The sequence below is a fragment of the Halichoerus grypus genome, chromosome 15 (genome assembly GCF_964656455.1).
Source record: "Halichoerus grypus chromosome 15, mHalGry1.hap1.1, whole genome shotgun sequence".
Taxonomy (NCBI): Eukaryota; Metazoa; Chordata; class Mammalia; order Carnivora; family Phocidae; genus Halichoerus; species Halichoerus grypus.
In genome coordinates this window covers 35,723,421-35,744,755 of record NC_135726.1, presented here as the reverse complement: position 1 = coordinate 35,744,755, position 21,335 = coordinate 35,723,421, and the positions used below count along the sequence as shown (strand labels likewise).

Genomic DNA, 21,335 nt, shown 5'->3' with positions numbered 1-21,335 from the left:
GGCTACGAGTCAAACCCATTCCCCACCCTGCCCCCCAGAGCTGATAAACATGTACCAGCATACTACTGCCTGCAGATAACCACACCCTGTCCATCTCTCCCTTCCAACTGCTCAGAGAAGCCTTCCCAGAATCCAGGAGCCTCAGCTGGCAAATCCTTGCTCTGAATTCACAGTTTGTCACTGTAAATACTCATTTGGCAACTGGACATCTGGCAGTTGGGAGGGTACTACATACACATTTGGAAGGGTGTGCATGCTCACCGAAGACAGTATTGCCCCACTTAGGTGAGCATTGGTTCTTGGAAGTGCAAAAAAGTCTTAGCTATTACAATGCTTTGTGGCTTTCCAAAGGGCCATGGTACATAAACAGATACAAAGGACAACTGCAGCATTAAATTTCATGAGGAGGGGGCCTGGTGATTAGGAAAGAAATGTCTGAAAAGGCTCTTTGGAAGGCAGGCAATGATAATAAAAAATACATTCAGAGACATTGCTCTAGTGGATAATACATGCAAGTGTATAGGATGTATCCCAACTTTATAACACATTATTTAGGAAAATATTAAGCAATTTTTTACATTATGGATTAAATGTGATTTTGAAGCATTTGGGTTGGGGCCTTTGGTATATTGTTCATGAAAAACAGTACACTGTGTAATGGGGATCCTGAAGGTACAGTAGGATTATATGAACTTCCCTCTGCCTTTACTCTCATGACCTCACCCTTGGCCTCCCATCCATCATGTAGGCACTGAAAACGCATCTTTCACCCCTACAAAGAGATAAGTAATGGTACCATTTCACCCAATGGGAGAGGGACCTAGGAAGACTGCCACTGTGGTTTTCACTACTACTTCTGGGAGGCAGGTCTGGACCCCAGAGGCTGAGCTCACGCAAGAGGTTCCGTCTCCACTGTGACAAGGCTGTGCTTTCGTCCCCTTGTGGATGCAGCAGAGGACACCGCTAGGCTTATAAAGTGACAGAAACAACTTCTTTAATTCAGCTCTAGTGTGGAGACCTACCTAGAAAATACGTGATTTCCAGGGAAATGTCATTCCTGGTGGAAATAGAATTCTGGAGGAAGCCTGGAGGATGGGCACACAACTACCCCATATTTGTAGACCATGGATGCTTGAAGGTTTGGGGGACAGCCCTCCTCAATGCCAAGGGTCTGTTCCTGCCATTGCGAAGAACCCACACCACTGACTGTGTGTGCCAGGGGCTAGAGTGTTCATCATACATACGACTGGACAGGATGGTAAATCTATCTATGGATAAACTCTCCTTCACTAGGCTTTAGGCATTTTAAGGGACACTTTTAAAGTCATACGTTTACTTTATGCAGTCATACTTGAGAACCTAGCCACCCTCCTAGGATGGGCCTGCACTGTCAAGGTATTATTCCATTTAACCTTCAAAACTGCCCCATGTCAGCAGGCATTTCATTTGATCATCATTTTACCAAGATTTAACCCAGTCTTGAGAGGCCCAGAACCACATAGTCTGACACCACCCTACACTGGCACATATGCACTTTCCTATTTAAACTACTCACTTCCCAGGGGGCAGGGGTGGTTCTGGATACCTCACATAGCTCAGCACATCCTGGCTTCAGGTCCGGGGGATGAACAGAATTGATCTGAGGACCCCCCACGCAGTGGTCCTCCTTTAACCATCACACCCTCTCTGCTCAGACAGGGGCTTTGAAATACAATTAATCCCACAGCCTTTTAAGGAGAAGCAGAGTCCGAAGCATGAAGCCACCCCACCCCACCCCCGGGTAGTAACAAGGCCTATCTGCACAACCAAAGGCTACCAGCCTCTCAGTGACAGAGCTTTCTGTGTCAGTCCCAAAACTCAAAAATAGGCTGAACTGTGGGTAACCACATCCAAAAGAGCCACAAGCAGCCCCCCAGGAGTTTTGTCCAAGTGCCAAAATACAACCCTCTTACCTTCTGGCCAGTCCAAAGTCAATGATCTTAATTTGATGTCCTGTCTGATTGACACACAGTATGTTCTCCGGCTGGGAAAGAAAGAGAGGTCTGCTTAGCTCAACCAGCAGCCAAGAAGGGGTGCAACTCCCACACTTATGTCAGCAGGCCTCAGTTTCCCAGCCTCCAAGAGAATGAATGGGTCAGGACAGTCCTACAGGCATACTTAGATCACGAAAACAAAGTGGGCTGGCGTGAGACATAAGGAGTGCTATGGATTATAAGGGAACCGGGGGACTTCTGCCCTGTGTAAAGCAGCTCCAGCCTCGGGTCACCATGCAGGAATGCAGGCCCCAGTTGCTCAAGGGAAGCCAGAGTACAGACTTTTATGTGAAAGTTCCATGCTTTTAAATATTGACAACTCAAATTTAAACATACATCCATGTGCGGGAGTTAAACGGAATACCTCTGTGATGTAGACTTGGCCCGCAAGCTGCTTGTTTGAGACTATTGGCTTGGGGTCATGGTTCCAAACCCTGGCTGCCCATTAGAATGATCAGGGGAGCTCTTGAAAGTCCCAGTGTCCAGGCTCCAACCCTGACCAGTTATATCACAGAATCTCAGGGGTGGGAACCAAAGCTTCAGTAGTCTGGTCAGGAGATCAGAGCTGTTCAATGTCAATCTCCCATTTTGTGGTGACAGCTGTGACCCATGGGATGGAGGTGGTGGTCTTGATATGCTTCTCCTCTCAAGTTCTTCAGATCAGCTCTGAGGCCCAGAGGGAGCCTGGAATGATGCTTGCTGCTTGTGCAAAACAAATTTGGATGGGGTGGGGGTGGGTGCACGCGGAGGGTTTATGGTAGAACAGCCCTGGAGATCTGAGGCCGGGTGCCTGAGATCTAGGGGTCTATGATCTGGGTCTGTGTCCCTAGGTGAGTCCCTTCCCTTTCCTGAAACCTCAGTGTTTCCATCTATAAAATGGGAATAATAACCACTTCCTGCCTTCCTCCTGGGAAGGTAAGAGGATCAAATCGCATAACATGCATGAAAACATTATACAGCTTTCAAAGCAAATGTCAGGTACTATTTCTCCCAACAGAAGGTTTTATTGTTATTTATGTTACAATGGAGTCACGCAATTCCTCAGATAGGAGCAGGAGAATGGTGACTTAAAGTCTCCATGTCTTCATTATAAGGTCTAGAACAACACTGTCCGATAGAACTATAATGTGAACTACATATACAATTTAAAAATTTTCTAGCAGCTGATTAAAAAGGTAAAAAGAAATAAGTGAACTTAATTTTTATAACAGCATTATTGAAATTTATGCACAAGTTTTGGTATTGACTTACGTTTTTGATATTCTTGAGTACATACCTAGAGGTAAAATTACTGGGTCATGTGGTAACTCAGCATTTAACATTTTAGGAACTGCCAAACTGTTTTCTAAAGTGGATGCACAAATTTACAATCTCATCAACAATATATGAGAGTTCCAATTTCTCCACATCATAGCCAACACTTCTTATTGTCTGTTATTTTTATTTTTTATTTTAGCTTAGTCTAATGGGTGTGAAACAGTATTTCACTGTAGTTTTGATTTGTACTTCTCTAATGACTAATGATGTTGTGAATCTTTTCATGTGCTTATCATCCATTTGTATATCTTTATTGGATAAATGTCTATTCAAATCCTTTGCCCATTCTAAAATTTGTCTTTCAATTATTGAGTTGTAAGATTTATTTACATATTATAGATACAAGTCTCTTATCAGATATATTGTTTGGAAATATTTCTCCCATTCTGTGGGCTGTCATTTCACTTTCATGATGATATACTTTGAAGCATAAAGGTTTTTAATTTTGATAAAATCTAATTTATCTATTTTTCTTTCCTAGCTTTTGCTTTTGAGTCATTTCTAAGAAATCATTGCCTAATAATCCAAGGTCACAAAGATTTACTCCTATGTTTTCTTCTAAGAATTTTATAATCTAAGTCACAATCCATTTTTTGTGTATAGTATCAGTGTATTCTTTTGCATGTGGTTATCAGGCATGGTATCCATTGAAAAGATTATCCTGTCCTCGTTGATTTGTCATGGCACAGTTATCAAAAAATCAATTGACCACAAATATAAGGGTTTGGTTTTGGACTCTCAATTGTATGCCATTGAGCTATCTATTCATCCTCATACACATAACTCATTGTTTTGATTTCTGTAGCTTAGCTGTAAATTTTGAAATTGGGAAATGTGCATCCTTCAACTTTGCTCTTCTTTTTCGAGGTTTGTTTTTGCTATTCTGCATCTCTTAAATTTCCATCTGGATTTTAGGATCAGTGCATTAATTTCTGCAAAGAAGCCAGCTGCAATTTTGATAGAGATTGTGTTCAATCTGTAGATCAATTATTGCCATCTTAACAAAATTAAGTCTTCCAATCCATGACCATGGGATGTTTTTCCATTTATAGGTCTTCTTTAAATTCTTCTAATAATTTTCTGTGGTTTTAAGAACATAAGTCTTGCACTTCATCTGTTAAATTTATTCCAACGTATTTTATTGTTTTTGATATTTCAGTAGTCCCCCCTTCTTCATGGAGGATACATTCCAAGACCCCCAGTGGATGCTTGAAACAACAGATAGTAGCGAACCTTATGTATGCTATGCTTCTTCCTATTTATACATACCTATGATAAACTTATAAATAACCTATAAATTAGGCACAGTAAGAGATTAACAACTAATAACAAAACAATTATGAAAATATACTATAATAAAAATTATGTGAATGTGGTCTCTCTCTCTCTCAAAATATCTTTTTCTACTATACTCACCCTTCTACTTGTGACGACATGAGATGACAAAATGACTATGCGATGAGAAGTGAGGTGAATGACATAGGCATTATGATGTAGTGTTCAGCTACTACTGACCTTCTAACCATATATCAGAAGGACGATCATCTGTTTCTGGACTGTGGTCAACCACAGGTGACCAAAACCATGGAAAATGAAACCAGTGATAAGGGGAGGACTACTATATTGTAAATAGAATATTTTTCTTAATTTTATTTACAGATTATTGATTGCTAGTTATAGAAATACAATTGATACTTACACATTTGTCTCATATCCTTTAACCTTGCTGAACTCATTTATTTGTTCTAATAGTTTCCCTCCACCCTCCTTAGGATTTTCTATATGCAAGATCATGTCATCTGAGAATAGAGACAGTTTTACTTCTGCCTTTCCAATCTGTATGCCTTTTATTTCTTTTCTTGTCTAATTGTCCTGGTTAGAACCTCAAATACAATGTTTAATAGTAGTGGCAAGAGCAGACATCCATGTTTTGTCCCTGATCTTAAGGGGAGAGCATTCAACCTTTTACTATTAAGTATAATAGTAAATGCTGTGGGTTTTCCATAGATACCTACTTTATCTAGTGTTTTCATCATGAAAAGTTGTCTGAAATTTTCAAATCTTTTTCTGCATCTATTGAAATGACTCTATTGATATGGCATATTAGATTGATGATTTTCTTATGTTAAGCCAACCTTGCATTCTTAGGATAAATCCCACTTTGTCATGTGTATAATCCTTTTTATATGTTGTTGTATTCAGTTTGCTAATATTTTATTGATGATTTTTGTATCTATATTCATAAGGGATATTGGCCTATAGTTTTCTTTTCTTGTGATGTTTTTGTCTGGTTTGGGTATCAAGATGAGACTGGCTTCAGGGCGCCTGGCTTGCTTAGTAGGTACAGCGTGTGACTCTTGATCTCAGGGTTTCGAGTTCAAGCCCCACATTGAGTGTAGAGATTACTTGAAAATAAAATCTTAAAAAAAAAAAAAAAAAAAAGATGAGACTGGCCTCATAAAATGAGTTAGGAAGTGTCCCCTTATCTTTTATTTTTTGGAAGAGTTTGTGAAGAATTGGTATTAATTCTTCTTTCAATTAAATCTTCTTTAAATTGGTAGAATTCACCAGTGAAGCCACAGGGGCCTCGGCTCTTCTTTGTGGGTAGTTTTTGATACTAATTCCATCTCTCGTTACAGGTTGATTCAGATTTTCTATTTCTTCTTGAGTCAGTTTTCAGTGGTTGTGTCTTCCTGAGAATTTGTTCATTTTATCTAAATTATCTAACTTGTTGGCATACAATTTTTCATATTATTCCTTTATAATCCTTTTTTCTTTCTGTAAGGCTAGTAGTGATGTCCTTTCTTTCAATCCTGATTTTAGTAATTTGAGTATTTTCTCTTTTTGTCTTGGCCAATATAGCTACAGATTCGACAATTTATTGATCTTTCCAAAGGCCCAACTTTTGGTGTCATTGATTTTCTCTATTGTTTATCTATTCTGTGTTTCATTTATTTCTGCTCTACTCTTTATTATTTCCTTTCTTCTGCTGCTTTGAGTTTAACCTACTCTTCTTTGTTTCATTTCTTAAGGTGGGATCTTAGATTATTGATTCAAGGTATTTCTTCTTATTTAATATTGGTGTTTGCAGCTACAAATTTCCTCCTGCTTTAGATGCATCCCGTAAGTTCTAGTATGTTGTGTTTTCATTTTCATTCATCTTAAAATATTTTCTAAAACTTAACTCCAATAATATATTTTCTTTAACCCAGTATGCCTAATATTTTATCATTTCAAGAGGTTATCAATATGGAAAATATTAATGAGATATTTTCCATTCTTTTTTCATATTAAGACTTAGAAATCTAGTGTGTATTTTATATTTACAGCACATCTCAATTCAGATACTAAATTTTCATCAGAAATATTTTAGATGTACTAAGATTTCATGAAATTTATAGTTGAAAAATAAATTCACATATTGAAGTCATTCCAAATATACTTAAAAGTATACTAATAACTAAATAGAGTGTCAGCTTTTAAATTTAAATAAATTAACATTAATAAGATTTAAAATTCAGTTCCTCAGTCACACTAGCCACATTTCAAGTGTTTAATAGACACATGTGGGCTTGTGGATATTGTATTAGATAGCAGCCCTGGGGCTCTTTCTCCATGTGTTTTTGTTTTGTTTTTTGTTTGTTTTTTTTTAACATCTAGGGGCACATGGGTAGCTCAGGTGGTTAAGCATCTGCCTTCAGCTCAGGTCATGATCCCAGGGCCCTGGGACCAAGCCCTGTATCGGGCTCCCTGCTCAGCAGGGAGTCTGCTTCTCCCCCTCCCTCTGCCTACCACTCTGCCTACTTGTGCTCTCTCTCTGCCAAATAAATAAATAAATCTTTTTAAAAAATAAATAAATATCTGAAGGATTTTTTTTAAAGATTTTATTTATTTATTTGTCAGAGAGAGAGAGCAAGAATGAGAGAGAGCACAAGCAGGGGGAGCGGCAGGCAGAGGGAGAAGCAGGCTCCTCGCTGAGGAAGGAGCCTGATGCAGGACTCTATCCCAGGACCTGAGCCGAAGGCAGACACTTAGCCAACTGAGCCACCCAGGCGTCCCACTTTCTTCATGTTTTAATCCATACAACACCCCTAAGAGGTAGATACTATTGTTCCCCATTTTACAATTGATGAGCTTATGCAAGATCAACCAATAAGATCAAGGAACTTACACAAGATCTCATGGCCAGGAAGGGACTGAACCAACACAAGCCCTGTTCCTGGCTGGGAAATGGGCCTTAGCAATGATCATCTCCTGCTGCAAAGACACAGGGTTGCCCCAAAAGCTTTTTGACCCAGAACCACAGAGCAGAAGCCTGAGCTTCCCTTAACTGCCAACCTCAAGAGCAGCTCATCCAGAAGCTCTGGAATTAGCTCTAGTGATCTAGGAAGCCTGAGGCCAATTCCCCACCATCTCCATCATTTTTCTCAGAACTCCAACCTTAGAGTCTGATGTCAATCAGAAAAGATGGTCAGAAGAAGCAATGTGCACCCACAAAGGTCTGGCCAACCTACCTCCCACCTTCTGTGGGGAGCCACTGAAATTCCTAAAAGGAGTTGTAGAGAAACACCCTCCTTTTGGCCCAGCAGAGTGGGAAACCACAGAAACAGCCACCATGTATCAAGTGCTTATTACCAGCCCGGCACTGCACCCAGTGCATGACACTCCTGTGACAATCCTAGTAGACAAAAGAGAGTGTAACACATTCATTCAATGGAATATCACGTGGCCCTTAAAGAGAATTAGAAAAGATGTCTACAATGTACTGTTAACTAAAAAAGTAAGTTTAAAAACAGGATGTATAGCATGGTCACCTTTGTGTGTGTTTGTGTATCATGCCAAACATCTAATAGAGAGGACCTCTTAGCATGGAGACTGGATGGGAAGAAATTTCACTGTGTATTTTACACATTTCTATATTGTCTATATTTGTTATGTTTCTATTTTAATTTTTTAAACTAATCTTAAAATTTTTTTAAGTTTTAAGTTTTTATTTAAATTCCAGCTAGTTAGCAGTGTAATATTAGTTTCAGGTATACAATTTAGTGATTCAACACTTAAAACATACAACACCCAATGCTCATCACAAATGTACTCCTAAATATCCATCACCTATTTACCCCATCCTCCTACCCCACCTCCCCTCTGGCAACCATCAGTTTGTTCTCCATAATTAAGAGTCTATTTCTTGGTTTGTCTCTCTCTAAAGATATTTTTAAGGAAAAGAAGGTCATTGTATCATTTAATCTTCAAATAACACTGAACCAATTACCCACATTTTACAGATGAGAGAACTGAGGTTCAGAGAGCCAGCACGACTCATTTACTCCAGAACTAGGGGATGGCAGAGAGCCAGGAACGGAAGCCAGGACCGTCTGTTGATAGAGCTCTTTAAGGTAAGAGAGCAGCAGCAGCTCCGGAACCCTGGGCCCCCTCCCCCCACCACATGCCCAGGTGGAGCCTGACCTTGAGGTCCAGGTGCAGGATGTAGTGTTGATGGAGGTAATGCACACCCTGGCAGATCTGCTTGGTGAACAAGATCACAGCCAGTTCAGTCAGCTGGTACTTCTCCTCTGTGATCCGGTCAAAGAGTTCACCCCCATCCACACTGCCAGGGCAAAGGGAGAGGCAAACATTGGCCTAAGCGAGGCTCTCAGAGGACTTGTCCACTCTTATCACCAAGAGTCAAAAGAGGCTGACCCAGGTAAGCCTGAGGGTGCCACTGACATCTGGGGTTTTATGGAGATCTTTGTTCTGGCCTGTTCCCAGCTCAGAGTGCAGGTGGTAAAAAGGAATTGATGGGCCAAAAGGAAGACTGGGGATTGTCTTCAGTGTTGATAATCCAGGCTCACTCTGGATACTCTGGGTCAAAGTTATAAACTCATTTGCCTACGGGGGCCAATTAATACTTACATGGCAAGAACCCAAAATGGGCAAAAAAGACCAGACGTGAGACAAGTTTTCATAAAATACAGCCCTTAGTCTATCTTTGTTTTTTCACTCTTGGTAGAGACATGACATGACAAACCCTACCAGAAGGAAAATAGCAACACAAGCACAGAAATAAACAGCCTCTGAGCCCCTGGCCTCAGCTTCAGGGTAGCTGGGAATGGTGGGGACTATGGCAAATGGGAGACTGGTTGCCCTGTCTACAAGGGTCAGCCAGTGCGAGCTCCAGCACACCATTTCCAGCTAGAAATGCAGGTCCAGCTAGATCTTTCACATTTTTAAGAAAAGCAAGATAGCTGGGTTTCAATATGAAATTTCCCAATTTCCAATTGTTAACACCTAAATCAAAATTATTAAAAATTATGTAGGCCAAGCTGACATATATCTACAGGTCAGTCAGGTTTACTGCTGGTTTATGACAAATGGCTTTATCCTCCATGCTCCATATTGGAGGTGATGACATTCCCTAGATATCCCAGAGAGGGGAAGGGAAAGGGAGAGTTTTGCCTAGAACCACAGCTCCAAGCCCCAGTCCTGAGTCCTGGCCCACAGAGAAGTCACTGCTCCACCTCCCAAGACACTCACTACTCCATGACGAGGGTAAAGCTGTTCTTGCTCTCAAAGGCGTCATAGAGCTGGATCAGGTTCACATGGCTGAGCTGGTTCATGATGTTGACCTCGTTCTTCACATCCTCCTTGCAGAGTCAGACGGGAGAGGAGTTTCCAAGAAATGGGTCAGGAAGATGAGCCAGCTGCGCCTCCCAAGACACATGCATGCCCACATCCTCCTTTCCTGCTCTCACATCAGGTCTCCAACTCACTACCACCCAAACCAGGTTCTTACAACAAAAGGGACCTTAGTTCAAACCCCCCATTCCACAGATAGGAAACCTGAGGCCCAAGAAGGAAACCTGGAGGTCCAGAGGGACCCTGCCACCCAGGGTGTGAGGTGATATGCTGAGCAGAGTGTGGGAGTCATGGAAAAGAGGCAGGGAAGGTGGCAGGGTTCCTGATCAGCATGCAGGGGCCTGGGGGCCAAGAAGGAAGTATAGGAGCCTTGAACATGGCCCAAGGTACTGGCTGGCCCAGGGCAGATGCCTCACCCGGTCCTTGGCACTCTTCACTTTGATGATCTTGGCTGCCAGCGAGAGGCCCGTGGACTTCTCCGTGCACCTGTGGACCTGGCCAAACCGGCCTCTGCAGAGACATGATGGTACGGTAGGCTGAGAGCCCAAGAGGCTCATCCCATACATGGTGGGCCATCCTGCACCCCGGGCTTTCTGGTCCTGCCCTTCGTTCATAAACACCATGGGGGTTACCCTGCACCCTGCAGGTACTGCAGTCATCACCCCCACACCACATGGCTGCTCCTGAAACCTGGAGAAGACCTTCTTCACCCTATCACAAGTGGTCTGTGCTACGCCCCAGGGGACCACCTCCCTCACTCCACACCACCCGGCCTGCCTACCACCTCCAGTGTATGGTTCCCGTGCCCATACTGTGCGGGCCTCCTGCACCCTATACTTCGTCCCACACCATGTGGGCTCTCCTGCACTCACCCACTCTCTGTGGACTATCCAGTCACTAGCATGCTGTGACCTTGACCTCCGGGCCTTGGCTCCTGATCAACCCCCTTCTGAGAAGCATCCAGCAGCACGCCAGCTTGGGTCTCTAGGTGTCTCTGGCCCACCCCTCCTGCTCTTGCCCCTCATCAAGGCAGAAGCCCACCTACCCTCCCAAGACGTCATGCTGGCACACTGTGTAACCTGCTGAGGTCGAAGTCTCCTTGACACTCACCACCCGGTGTTCGAAGGGGGCTGGTGGGGCTGGGCTGTCATCTGTTTGGGAGACAACAGTCTGTGAGCCTCCTAAGTGCAGCCTGCACCTCTCAGCCACCCACTTGGGTCAAGTGACAAGCCCCTCGCCCTTCCCAAGGATCACCTCATTGGAGTCACCCCTATGGCAGAGGAGTGAGCTGAATTTCAGAGAGGTATGGTGACTGGCCCAACGGCACACAGTGAGTCAGTGACAGGTGGGATTCAAACCCAAGTCTCCTATCACCTACAGTGTACGCTTTGCAAGATGGAGAAGTTCTACCCAGTCTGTTCACTGAAGTTGAGAGGGGACCCGGGATGGATCAGTGCAGCCAGCAGGAAACGGAAGGCACCCTTGAACAGGGTAATCAAGCAGAATTTAATGATGGACTATGTTTGAAGATACAGGCAGGGGGGCAGACACCAGCCAGGGCGGTGGGACAGGGAGGCGGCTGGAAAACAAACACCCTCCCCCCTCCACTTGCACCCTCTGATCTCCTCACAGAGCAAACAGCCCGCGAGGTAGCCCACAGCGGGTCGGCTTCTGGGGGAGCGCCCGCAGTGGACAGTGGGCCTGGAGGGGAAACAGAGCACACCAGCACTTGGAAAGATAAAAATGGCCTAAGTTTTCGGGAAAAATCTTGCCCTTCAGCGGTTGTGTGAACCTAGAAATGTTGCATGAAATAAAGGAATAAAACAGAACACCAAACACGATGACTTAAGCTGGTTTGCGTATTAAGGGCTGGGAGACTCCGTGGCGGGAAGTCAGCGGCTGGGTTGGGTTTTTCTGGGCTTGTCACAGTTCACTCAGAGTTCCACCAACGACTCATGCCTCTGAAACCATATACCCAGTGCCGCGAAAACACGGCTATTTTCTCTTAGTTCATCTTAATAAGAGCAGCTTTTTGCTCCCCGAAGTAGACGTTTGCCTTGAGAGAATATTGCTCATTCCTTTTTGTATCTGCAAAGGCAAGCCCTGAGCCCCGGACCACAGAGCTAATGAGTATGGTTCCTGCTGCTGCTGTTCTTCTGGGACCCGGAAAGGTCTGAGTGTGTGTCACAGAGATTCCAAATCGAGCATCTGGCTTGACGTTTCCTCTGCTGTGTGCTGCTCCGGGTGGCTGTACAGCGACCAGGCGTGCACGCGCCGCTCCCGAGCCGGGCAGCCAGGGCCAGATCCTGGCTGCGTCCGCACTGTCTCCGTGGCCCTGAGCGTGGCCCTTGACCTCTCCTGTGTTTCCATTCATCCCCACTCCACAAGCCCGTGAGGGTAAACGCCGGCACGGAGGCACCCGGCTCGGCACACAGACAGCCCACAGTCCACGTGGCCTTTGTCACCACCGCGAGCCTCAGAAAGGCCTCTGGAGTCTCCGCCTGGTTTCAGCAGCGTTTCAGGAATGAAAGGAAGCCTTTGGCCACATGGGGACCAAGTCGTACAGGTGGAGGGGAAGCAGCTGAGATGTCACTAAGACAGGGCAACTGCAGAGCCCAGAAGTGGCAAGGGGCCCCGGGGTGACTGCAGAACACACAGCCCTTCCTCAGGGACTTCCCGGAATTCCAGGGCAGGAAATCCGCAAAGGTGGCCTTCCTGCCACCACATGGGATGAGGGCTCAGACCAAGGAGGGTATGACCCTAAGCGCTGGCGGAGTTGAGGGCGCTTGGGTCACAAGAACACAAGGATGCCCCCCACCACCACTGGGGCAGAGAGCAGGTCAGCAGCCCCCCACACCCTTCTGTACCCCGGGATGGGATCTCACTCACTGGGTGCGGCAGCCAATATTAACACCACTTAATAGATGTTCTTTTTAGCAGAAGCCTTCTCTGGCTGGATCCAGAATGACACCCATGGTGGAGAGCCCAGGCAGGCTGGTGGCTTGAGAAACCCACCCAGCTGGGCCGCATGGGCTCCTTCCTCCCCTACTGCCACAGTCACCCCCAAACTCAGCTCACTGCAGCTGCAGGCCTTGCTCTCCAGCCCCAGCAGGCACTGGCAGGCCGTTCCAAGTCGCGGACTCCCCCCAGACCCACATTCTCTCTCCCTGGAAGCTGCAGGAAAGCCCCCTGGGAGAAGGCCCCCAACCCCGCTCACCCTGGGGCACCAGCAATGGGTTCACTTACCCAGAACCACGCTGCCAGGCTCCTCTCCAGGGGGCGTCCTCCTTCCTGCTCCATCTCTGCCCGCGCCCCCGGCTGTGCAGTCCTCCCCGGGCTCAGCGTTTCCTGCACCCTCGCCTTTGTCCTGCTGCCAGCCTGGGCCTCCGGCATCGGCTCCTTTGTCCCTCCTGGCCCCGCTTGGTCCTGTGGCTGACTCGGCCCCAGGCCCCTGCTTCTCCTCTGCCTTTGCTCCCTCACGGCTGCTCCGTTTCCGCAGTGGGGAAACCTTGCCGGCTCCTTTCGGGATCTGTTTTTCTGACTTGGTTGCAGGGGTCTGGGGCGTGGGCCCAGGTGGGTCCTGCTCACCTGGATGGGCAGCTGCCGGAGCCTCCACAGGGGTTGTGGGTCTGAGGCTGCCCGCTCGTGTCACAAGCAGCTCCCCGGGGGTGTCCGTCTCCTGCACATGGATGGAGATCCTGGGGCAGAGAGAAAACACGGCCTTAAAAGCAAGGACTCGCGAGTCACCACAGACCTGGGTTCAAATGCCTGCTGCCACCATTCAAGGATCACGGCCTATTGGCCTCCGTTTCTCATCCAGAAAAAGGGACCTTGCAGTTATTATAATAGTAAGGTAGATTGTGTTTAGAACCAGCAGACCCCAACCCCTGACTACCTCTGCCCAGACAGGACACGAGGGAGAAGCTGGGTTCAGTGAGATGGTACCATCCGCTCTGAGGACTCCAGTGGATGAGCGGCCAAGGAAGGCTGAAGTACCTGAGATGGACACCCGGCAGGCACCTGATGCCCCCGAAGGCCTTAGAAACCTGCTTCTGCCCCAGGAGGCAGGAGACCTGGGCTCTCCTCTCTAGGCCTCAGTCTCCCTTTCAGTTAAGTGAAGAAAGGGTGAGCCAAGTCAAATATCCCACTGGAAACCCCAGGTCAGACATATTTTATTGAAATCAGACAACTGTGGGACGCCTGGGTGGCTCAGTCGGTTAAACATCCAAGTCTTGCTTTTAGCTCAGGTCATGATCTCAGGGTTGTGGGATCAAGGCCCATGTGAGGCTCCCTTGCTCAGTGGGGAGTCTGTTTGAAATACTCTCCCTCTGCCCCTGCCCCCACTCTCTCTCTCTCCCTCCCAGATAAATAAAAAAAATATTTTTAAAAAAATCAGGCAACTGCTCATAGAGACTGGACTCCTCGTTCCCCTTGGACACGTAGGTCTGGCTGTGCTGGGCATGTCTGCATAGCTGAGAAGCAGCTCCCCCTCCTGACAGACCCTGCTGCACCCTGGCAATGCCACTGGGCCCACTTCGCGTCCATCTCCATTACCCAGACCTTGCGACATCAGGTTTGGGACCCCAGCTAGAGGTCAGGAAGGCCCTCTGAGCCCTGACGACGTTCAGAGGGAAGGACCTGACCCCGGGAGCCATGACCCCCAACGGTTCGACCCTCCCTCTCAGAGTTGCCCTGCTCTGACTGCTCTTCACAACCCCACTGCTGGGGGTCTATGTGTGTAGGGGTGGGGTGAGGAGGTGAGTGTCTGGCATGGACTGAGTCTCAGGAGGGAGCCCAGCAGTCTCCTCTCTGGTCTTAGCTCTGGACGACGTTGCTGGACAACTTTGGACAAGGCCGGCATCAGCTCCCTCTTCTGTCAAACAGAGACATTGATACCTCACAGAAGTGCTGAGAGTCCACGGAGCGGAGAAAGCCCCAGCGGTCCCAAAATGAGGCTCAAGAGGGTGCAGCTACTGTGGAAAACAGGATGGTGGTTCCTCAAAAATTTAAAAATAGGACTACCTTATGACCCAGCAATTTCACTTCTTTTTTTTTTTAAAAGATTTTATTTATTTATTTGACAGAGACACAGCGAGAGAGGGAACACAAGCAGGGGGAGTGGGAGAGGGAGAAGCAGGCCTCCCACGGAGCAGGGAGCCCGATGCGGGGCTCGATCCCAGGACCCTGGGATCATGACCTGAGCTGAAGGCGGATGCTTAACAACTGAGCCACCCAGGCGCCCAGCAATTTCACTTCTTAAAACGTATCCAAAAGAATTAAAAACAGAGTGTCAAAGAGATATTTGTACACCTGTGTTCATAGCAGCATTATTCACAACAACCAAATGTGGAAGCACCCCAAGTGTCCATCGAGGATGAATGGATAAGCAAAATGTATAATATCGATACAACGGAATATTGTTTGATCTTAAAGAGGAAGGAAATCCTGTTACATGCTGCTACCTGGGTGAACCTCAAGGACGTTATGCTAAGTGAAATAAGCCAGTCACAAAAAAACTGATTCCACATGTATAATTCCACTTATATTCAGTACCTACAGTAGTCAAATTCAGAGACAGAAAGTGCAATGGTGGTGGCCATGATCTGGGGGGTGGGCAAAATGGGAGTTGTTTGATGGTTACAGAGTTTCAGATTTGCAAGATGGAAATGTTCTGGAGATCTGTGTCACAACAACCTGAATATACTTAACACTCCGGCATTGTACACTTACAAATGGTTCAGTTGGTAAATGTTATGTGTTTTTCACCATAATGAAAAAAAGTGAGGCTTTTCCCCAGCAGTTGGAGGCCCAGCCCCCTCCCCGAGCTGCAGCGGGTCCTCTGAAAGCTGCGCCCGTTCCTGGATGCACCTGACTCGGTACAAGCCTGTCCACAGCCAGCCTCCGGCAGGAGGCAACCGAAGACCCCCCAGCCCCGTGCCCCTCGGGAGGAGTGAGTGTGGGTTGGTGATGACAGGGGAGGGTGCGAAGGGTGGCATCCGAGCCTAGCCCGGGCCTTGTCTCCACTGAGGGCCACGGGAACTGCAGGAAGCCCGTTGCTGGAAGAGCATCCAGGTGGTCAGGTGGCCAGCTGATAAAACCAAGAGTCACTGCTGTCCCACTTGGTCTTCACAGCGAGCAGGGCATGGGATGACCCCAACGCACTGCCACGCATTCGCATGGCGCCGAGTGCCCAAGGCTTTCCCTCCTGGTGCACAGCACAGCCGGGGCAGGCTGATCAATTACAGCCCTGTGTTCCTCCAGCTCCAGCTGGGGCCTCAGCATCCTCCGTAAGGACAGCCACTGCCCGTCAGAGCCGGTGCTTGAGTGTAAACTTGTTTTCTCAAAATATACTCAGGTGCTAGCTGGGGAAGGGCAGGGAGTGATCTCTCCACTTCCTAAGCCCCATGGCAGGTCTAGTGTGCCTGAAATTCAGCTCAGGGCTGAAACGGACATAGAGACCTTTCCCCTCATGCAGAATCTTTTGGGGGCCCCTAGCAAGTTCATGGAAAGTCCACCCCGTCCCTAGATTCGGTATTTACAGCGCTGGCCAGGATCCAGGGAAGCCTGCCAGGAATCCCTCCTTTTAGCTGGTTAAGATCTCCCACAGGCTCTCATTTCCTTCCAGAACAAAGGCAGACCAACGATCTGGGCTTTCTGCTGGTCACCATAGCACACAGACACCAGCTCCCCTCCCTGCACCAGGCCTAGGGAAGGGAGGGGGCTCTGTTACAGAAAAGGACAACCTGGGGCAGGTGCAGGAGGGCACCAGACCCCCTTAAGACAGGGAAGCACAACACACTTCAGTGGGCCGCCCTGGGGGCCGGGATGCACTGTTCCACAGGGCTGGGAACACAGGGCTAGGGAGAGTGTGGCAGCCAGCAGCTTCTGGCTCTTCATTATCCTGCACTGTGTCTGCTGAGGGCCGAGGGCTGGTCCTGAGGCGGTGTTCTGAGGACACAACCCCACCTTCAGGACCCCAAGTATAATCATCCTGAAGGCCCCGCTGGACTGACTCAGCCCATGCCAACCTCCCTCTGAATCCCCATCCTTCTTTCTCCAACTTAGTATTTGGGACCTAATTAAATGCTGACCTGAGGAGGCAGGATGGTGCAGTGGTTAGGAGCAGATTCTGGAGCCCAACAACCTGGATTCAGATTTCAACTTTGTGAATCCCTGGCTGTGTGGCCCTGGGCACTCTCAGCCTGTTTCCTCATTTCCACACTCTCGCCTCCCAGGGATGTTGTGAGAACACAGCGGGATGGTGTCTGTGGAAGGCGTGGCCGATGCCAGCACCTAGGATTGTGCTGTGAGCCCCGGCTTGTAACTATGACAGCTGCTCTAAGAGCCCTGCTCCACAGTGGAATCACCCACGGAGCTTGCAAAAAGAAAGAGAGAAAGAGAGAGTGAGGGAAGGAGGGAAGGAAGGCAGGGAGGGAGAGAGGGAGGGAAGAAGGATACCTGAGCCTCACTCCAGACTGAATAAATCAGACTCTCCGGGGCATTGGTATTTTAAAAATTCCTTTCAGGTAGTTCTAATGGACACCAGGTGAGAAACAGTGCTCTAAATTCCCAAGAGCAGTGCCTACGCCTTCTCCTGTCTTCCCCTCATGGAGCTCGCCAGGACTGCGCAGACAACTCCCCCTGAGGGGCTACTGTTCATTCCTTCCCTCGCCCGGCATGGAGGAGCTCCCCTTACCTTGGAGGTGTTTCTCCACTACTGTGAGCTGCCTTGGCTTGGACTGGCAGCCCTGGAGTCAGCCTCATGCCTGCCCCTGAGGGCTGCGGGTCAGGCCTGCTGAATGATGATCCTTGTTCTGTACCGGGTAAAGTCTCCCGGCTGGTGGGGGCCTCATGGACCCCGGTGGATGCTGCAGACAATTCCTGGCCAGTCCCAGACTTCTCAACGAATGCTCCGGGAGCTTTGGCTTCCGCCTCCGTGGGCAGCGGCAGGAGGCCAGGAGGCACTTGGGCTGGGCCAGGAACTCCTTCTTCCTGCCCTGGCGGGGCCTCTGCCTGGGTGGGGAGGCCAGATCCTATCTCTGAAGCATTGACGGGGCTCAGCCTCTCCACCGTCCCCTCTGGGAGGCTCGCCTGCTGGCTCTCTACGGGAAAACAGGGAGCATAAAAATGCATTCCTACATGGAGGACTCTATCCTAAAGATATTGCAAAGGATATGCAAAGGCCATTCAGCGCAGCATGTTTATAATAGGCAGACTGGAAACAACCCAAGTGACCAACAGTAGGAGGCTGCTTGACTAAACCATGGCCCGTCACCCAGGAGCACTGCACAGCCATAAAAAATAGAGAGACGTGAATATCTCCAGATGTGGCTATGGAGTGATCTCAGGATATACTGAGTGAAAAGTGGAATAAGAGCCAGGTAGAGAAGTGTGTCTGGTGTGCTTCTGTTTGTCTAGGAAGGGAAGGTGTGTGTGTGTGTGTGTGCATGTGTGTGTGTGCATGCGTGTGTGTGCGTGCATGTGCGTGCGTGTGCATGTGTGTGCGTGTGCGCACGTATGCGTGTGTGTGCACGCACATGCAGGTGCATGTGTATAACCACTTAGAACATCGCTTAAAGACAGAAAGATAAGACAAAAAATTTTGTAAATGGTTCCATATGCAAGGGAGGAACAAGGATAGAAGCTAGACTTAATATCCCTTGTTTTGTCAATTTGACTTCAGAACCATGTCAGTATTACACAAAGTTGTAAAAGAAAATGAAACTTGAATAAAAGCAATCCATAAAGATGTAAAGCAAAGTGAAATAGACCTGAGATTCAAGTTGGTGGCATAGCTTACACAGAAAGGAGCTAGTCCAAGTGACTTTGGAACAGCAATACATAGTGGGATATATGGAAAGGATTAAAAAAAATGAAAAAAAATGAAAAAAAAAGAAGCTTCAACAGTTTTTTAGTGATCACATTGTTGGTGGGGGCATTGGTATTTTTCTTCTGAAGCTGTTATGTGTGCAATGTGGGATACAGCAAATGGGGTCCCACTCACCTTCCCAAGGCCCCCTGATCTCGGCTTGCACAGCTCTGGTGCTCAGTGCATGCTTTGGTTTTGCTCCTTTCTCTTCCACTCTATCTTTGTTCTGAAAGAACAATCATCATCATCATCATCACATCATCATCAACATCATTGTTTAGGCCACAAACATTTGTTGAGCACCTATCCTGTGCTTAATGTAGAAGTATTAAGGTTATTTCACCTGGTCTCACAGTAACACTAGAGGGTAGATATTGCTACTGTCATTTTAGAGATAAAGATACTTATCCAAAGTCACCAAGTTCTTTCTAATGTGTCATCATATTGCCAGTAAGGGGCAGACCTGACAGGGGCTTCTAAATAGACTGTACTTCAAAGTACTTAAACCAGGGATGGAAAATAAATTTAAAGTGTCAATTCAGATCAGTCTGTCATGGCTATTAGAGTGTTGGCTTGGCTTGGATTCTAAAGTCCAATTAACCCATGCCTGTTTGCGGGGCAAGGGGCAGGGAGGAGGGCTGGAATTAACAGTGCCTGCCAGGGAGCCGGGTGCATCCTACCATCAGCCCTTTACAGAACAGTAGCGTGGCCGGAAGCACAGCCTCTCCCTGACTCTGGAGCCAGGACCTGCTGGGTTTAAACCCCATCTTCACCCCTAACTTCTCTGTATCTCCCTTTCCTCATCTGTGAAGTGGGGAGAATCATATTATCTGCCTCGGAGAGTTAATAAGAGGATTGGGGGAGTCGATCTGTGGACGCCCTGACAAGTGTGCCCAGCGCATGGTACGTGCTCAGGAGCTCTGGGGATTTTATCCTGCCTGAGACAGGGAGCTCTCTGCCATCAGTGACTCAACTGATTGATGCGTGGGTCAACTGTGTGAGGCCCGGAGGAGCTCGAAGCAGCTCTTCCTTTAACTCTGAGTGGTCTGTACCAGGCCAGTGTTCTTCCTCCTGAAATGGTAGAACATTCAGTATTTCCAAGTGTAAATATTTCTACACAGCCTGACTCCTTGCCAGGTCCCCCTGGTGCTTCTGGAGGTTTTAAGCCTTTGACCGGTACAGCCCCTCAGATGCCTCCTGGTCCTTATCATAGCAGCAGGTCTGGTCAAGGCACTCACCCCTGAAGGCCCTTTCCCTTGCCTGGGCCACAGAGGCCCCAGCTGGGAGCCAAAATGAGCTTGAGACACATTTTGTTTGGCCTGTGCAGCATTTAAAATTTTTAAATTTGTTACCAACACTTTAAATCTAGGAGACTTTTACATTAAAATTCTAAGTTCCCTTTTGGGGCTTAGGATTGTTCTACATTCTGATTGTGGTGTTGATTTGGGTGTATACGTTTGTTGAGCGGTGTACTTAAAATGTACATACTGTGTGTGTGTGTGTGTACCATTTATTGTATATAAACTATACCTTCATAAAACTGATTAGAAACAATTCTAAGCTCCCAGATGCTCCTGAAAAAATCTGAAGATCTGGCAACTTTAGGCCCACATGGCAAAAATTGGCTGGAGCAGTCCCCGCTGACGGGGCACCACAGTCCTCCCGACTTTGGAATGCCTCCCTGGCACGGAGCAGGAGGGTTGGTCCCACTGTTTTTCCTACACTGTACCCACTTCTCTGCACCCTACTACCTGCTCATCCTTTTGGGATTCCAGCACACCATGCTTTGTCCTCTTGCAGGTAACAACCCATGGGAGCCCTGCTGGCATGTGCGGGGCACGTAATAAATAAAGCCCAGCAGCTGTCATCACGATTAACACAGCACCATCAATGTGACCTGGATCCCCTTACTCAGCAGAGGCCTCTCCCTTGACCTCTTTCTGCAGACTCCGTCCTGCCACCCCCGTAGCTGGGGGAGCTGGAAGCTTTATCACGGGATGCCTCCTGTGTTACCCCGGTAGAGAGGGACTCGAACACACTGTCCTTTGGCAGACCTTGTGGGCTCAGAGTGTCCTCTCCCTCCCTCTGCTCTTGGTGTAGGTAGGCACACACGCACACACACGGGCAAACACACACACGCAGCTGCGTCGTGTCTTAAGGGCTCAGCCTTGTGATCCCTGCGCTGTCCAGTGCATTCAGAGGAAGAAGAGACCCTTGACACCATTCTGGAGGACGGGTGTCTTCTGATTGCCTCTGATTTGGGCCCAACCCTGGCTGAGCCTGACCCTGTCCTTCATGAGAGAGCACCTAGCTTTTAGTAAAAATCTAATTCATTGTTACAACCAAAACGAAGTCCCACTGGGCACTTCAGAAAACCCAAGGAGGACCTTCACAAAGTCCTGGCACAATTTTCTTTTTTTTTTTTTTGGACTTCTAAAAATTGCTAATTCCAGTAGAGTTAATATACAGTGTTATATTAG

General features: G+C 47.5%; 1 protein-coding gene across 5 annotated transcripts in view; it reads right to left on the bottom strand.

Annotated features, from left to right (window-relative positions):
- MYLK3 (myosin light chain kinase 3) overlaps positions 1-21,335 on the bottom strand; it is a 64,372-nt gene that overhangs the window by 10,545 nt on the left and 32,492 nt on the right. For all 5 annotated transcript variants that reach the window (XM_078063656.1, XM_036088254.2, XM_036088255.2 and 2 more), the window contains exons 2-9: positions 18,991-19,081; positions 17,683-18,088; positions 13,233-13,684; positions 11,032-11,137; positions 10,403-10,496; positions 9,885-9,994; positions 8,817-8,958; positions 1,953-2,023 (exon numbers count right to left, since the gene is read on the bottom strand). In XM_078063656.1, the coding sequence (XP_077919782.1) occupies positions 1,953-2,023; positions 8,817-8,958; positions 9,885-9,994; positions 10,403-10,496; positions 11,032-11,137; positions 13,233-13,684; positions 17,683-17,750 (1,043 nt within the window). In that variant the 5' untranslated portion in view covers positions 17,751-18,088; positions 18,991-19,081. The remainder of the gene's footprint in view (positions 1-1,952; positions 2,024-8,816; positions 8,959-9,884; positions 9,995-10,402; positions 10,497-11,031; positions 11,138-13,232; positions 13,685-17,682; positions 18,089-18,990; positions 19,082-21,335) is intronic.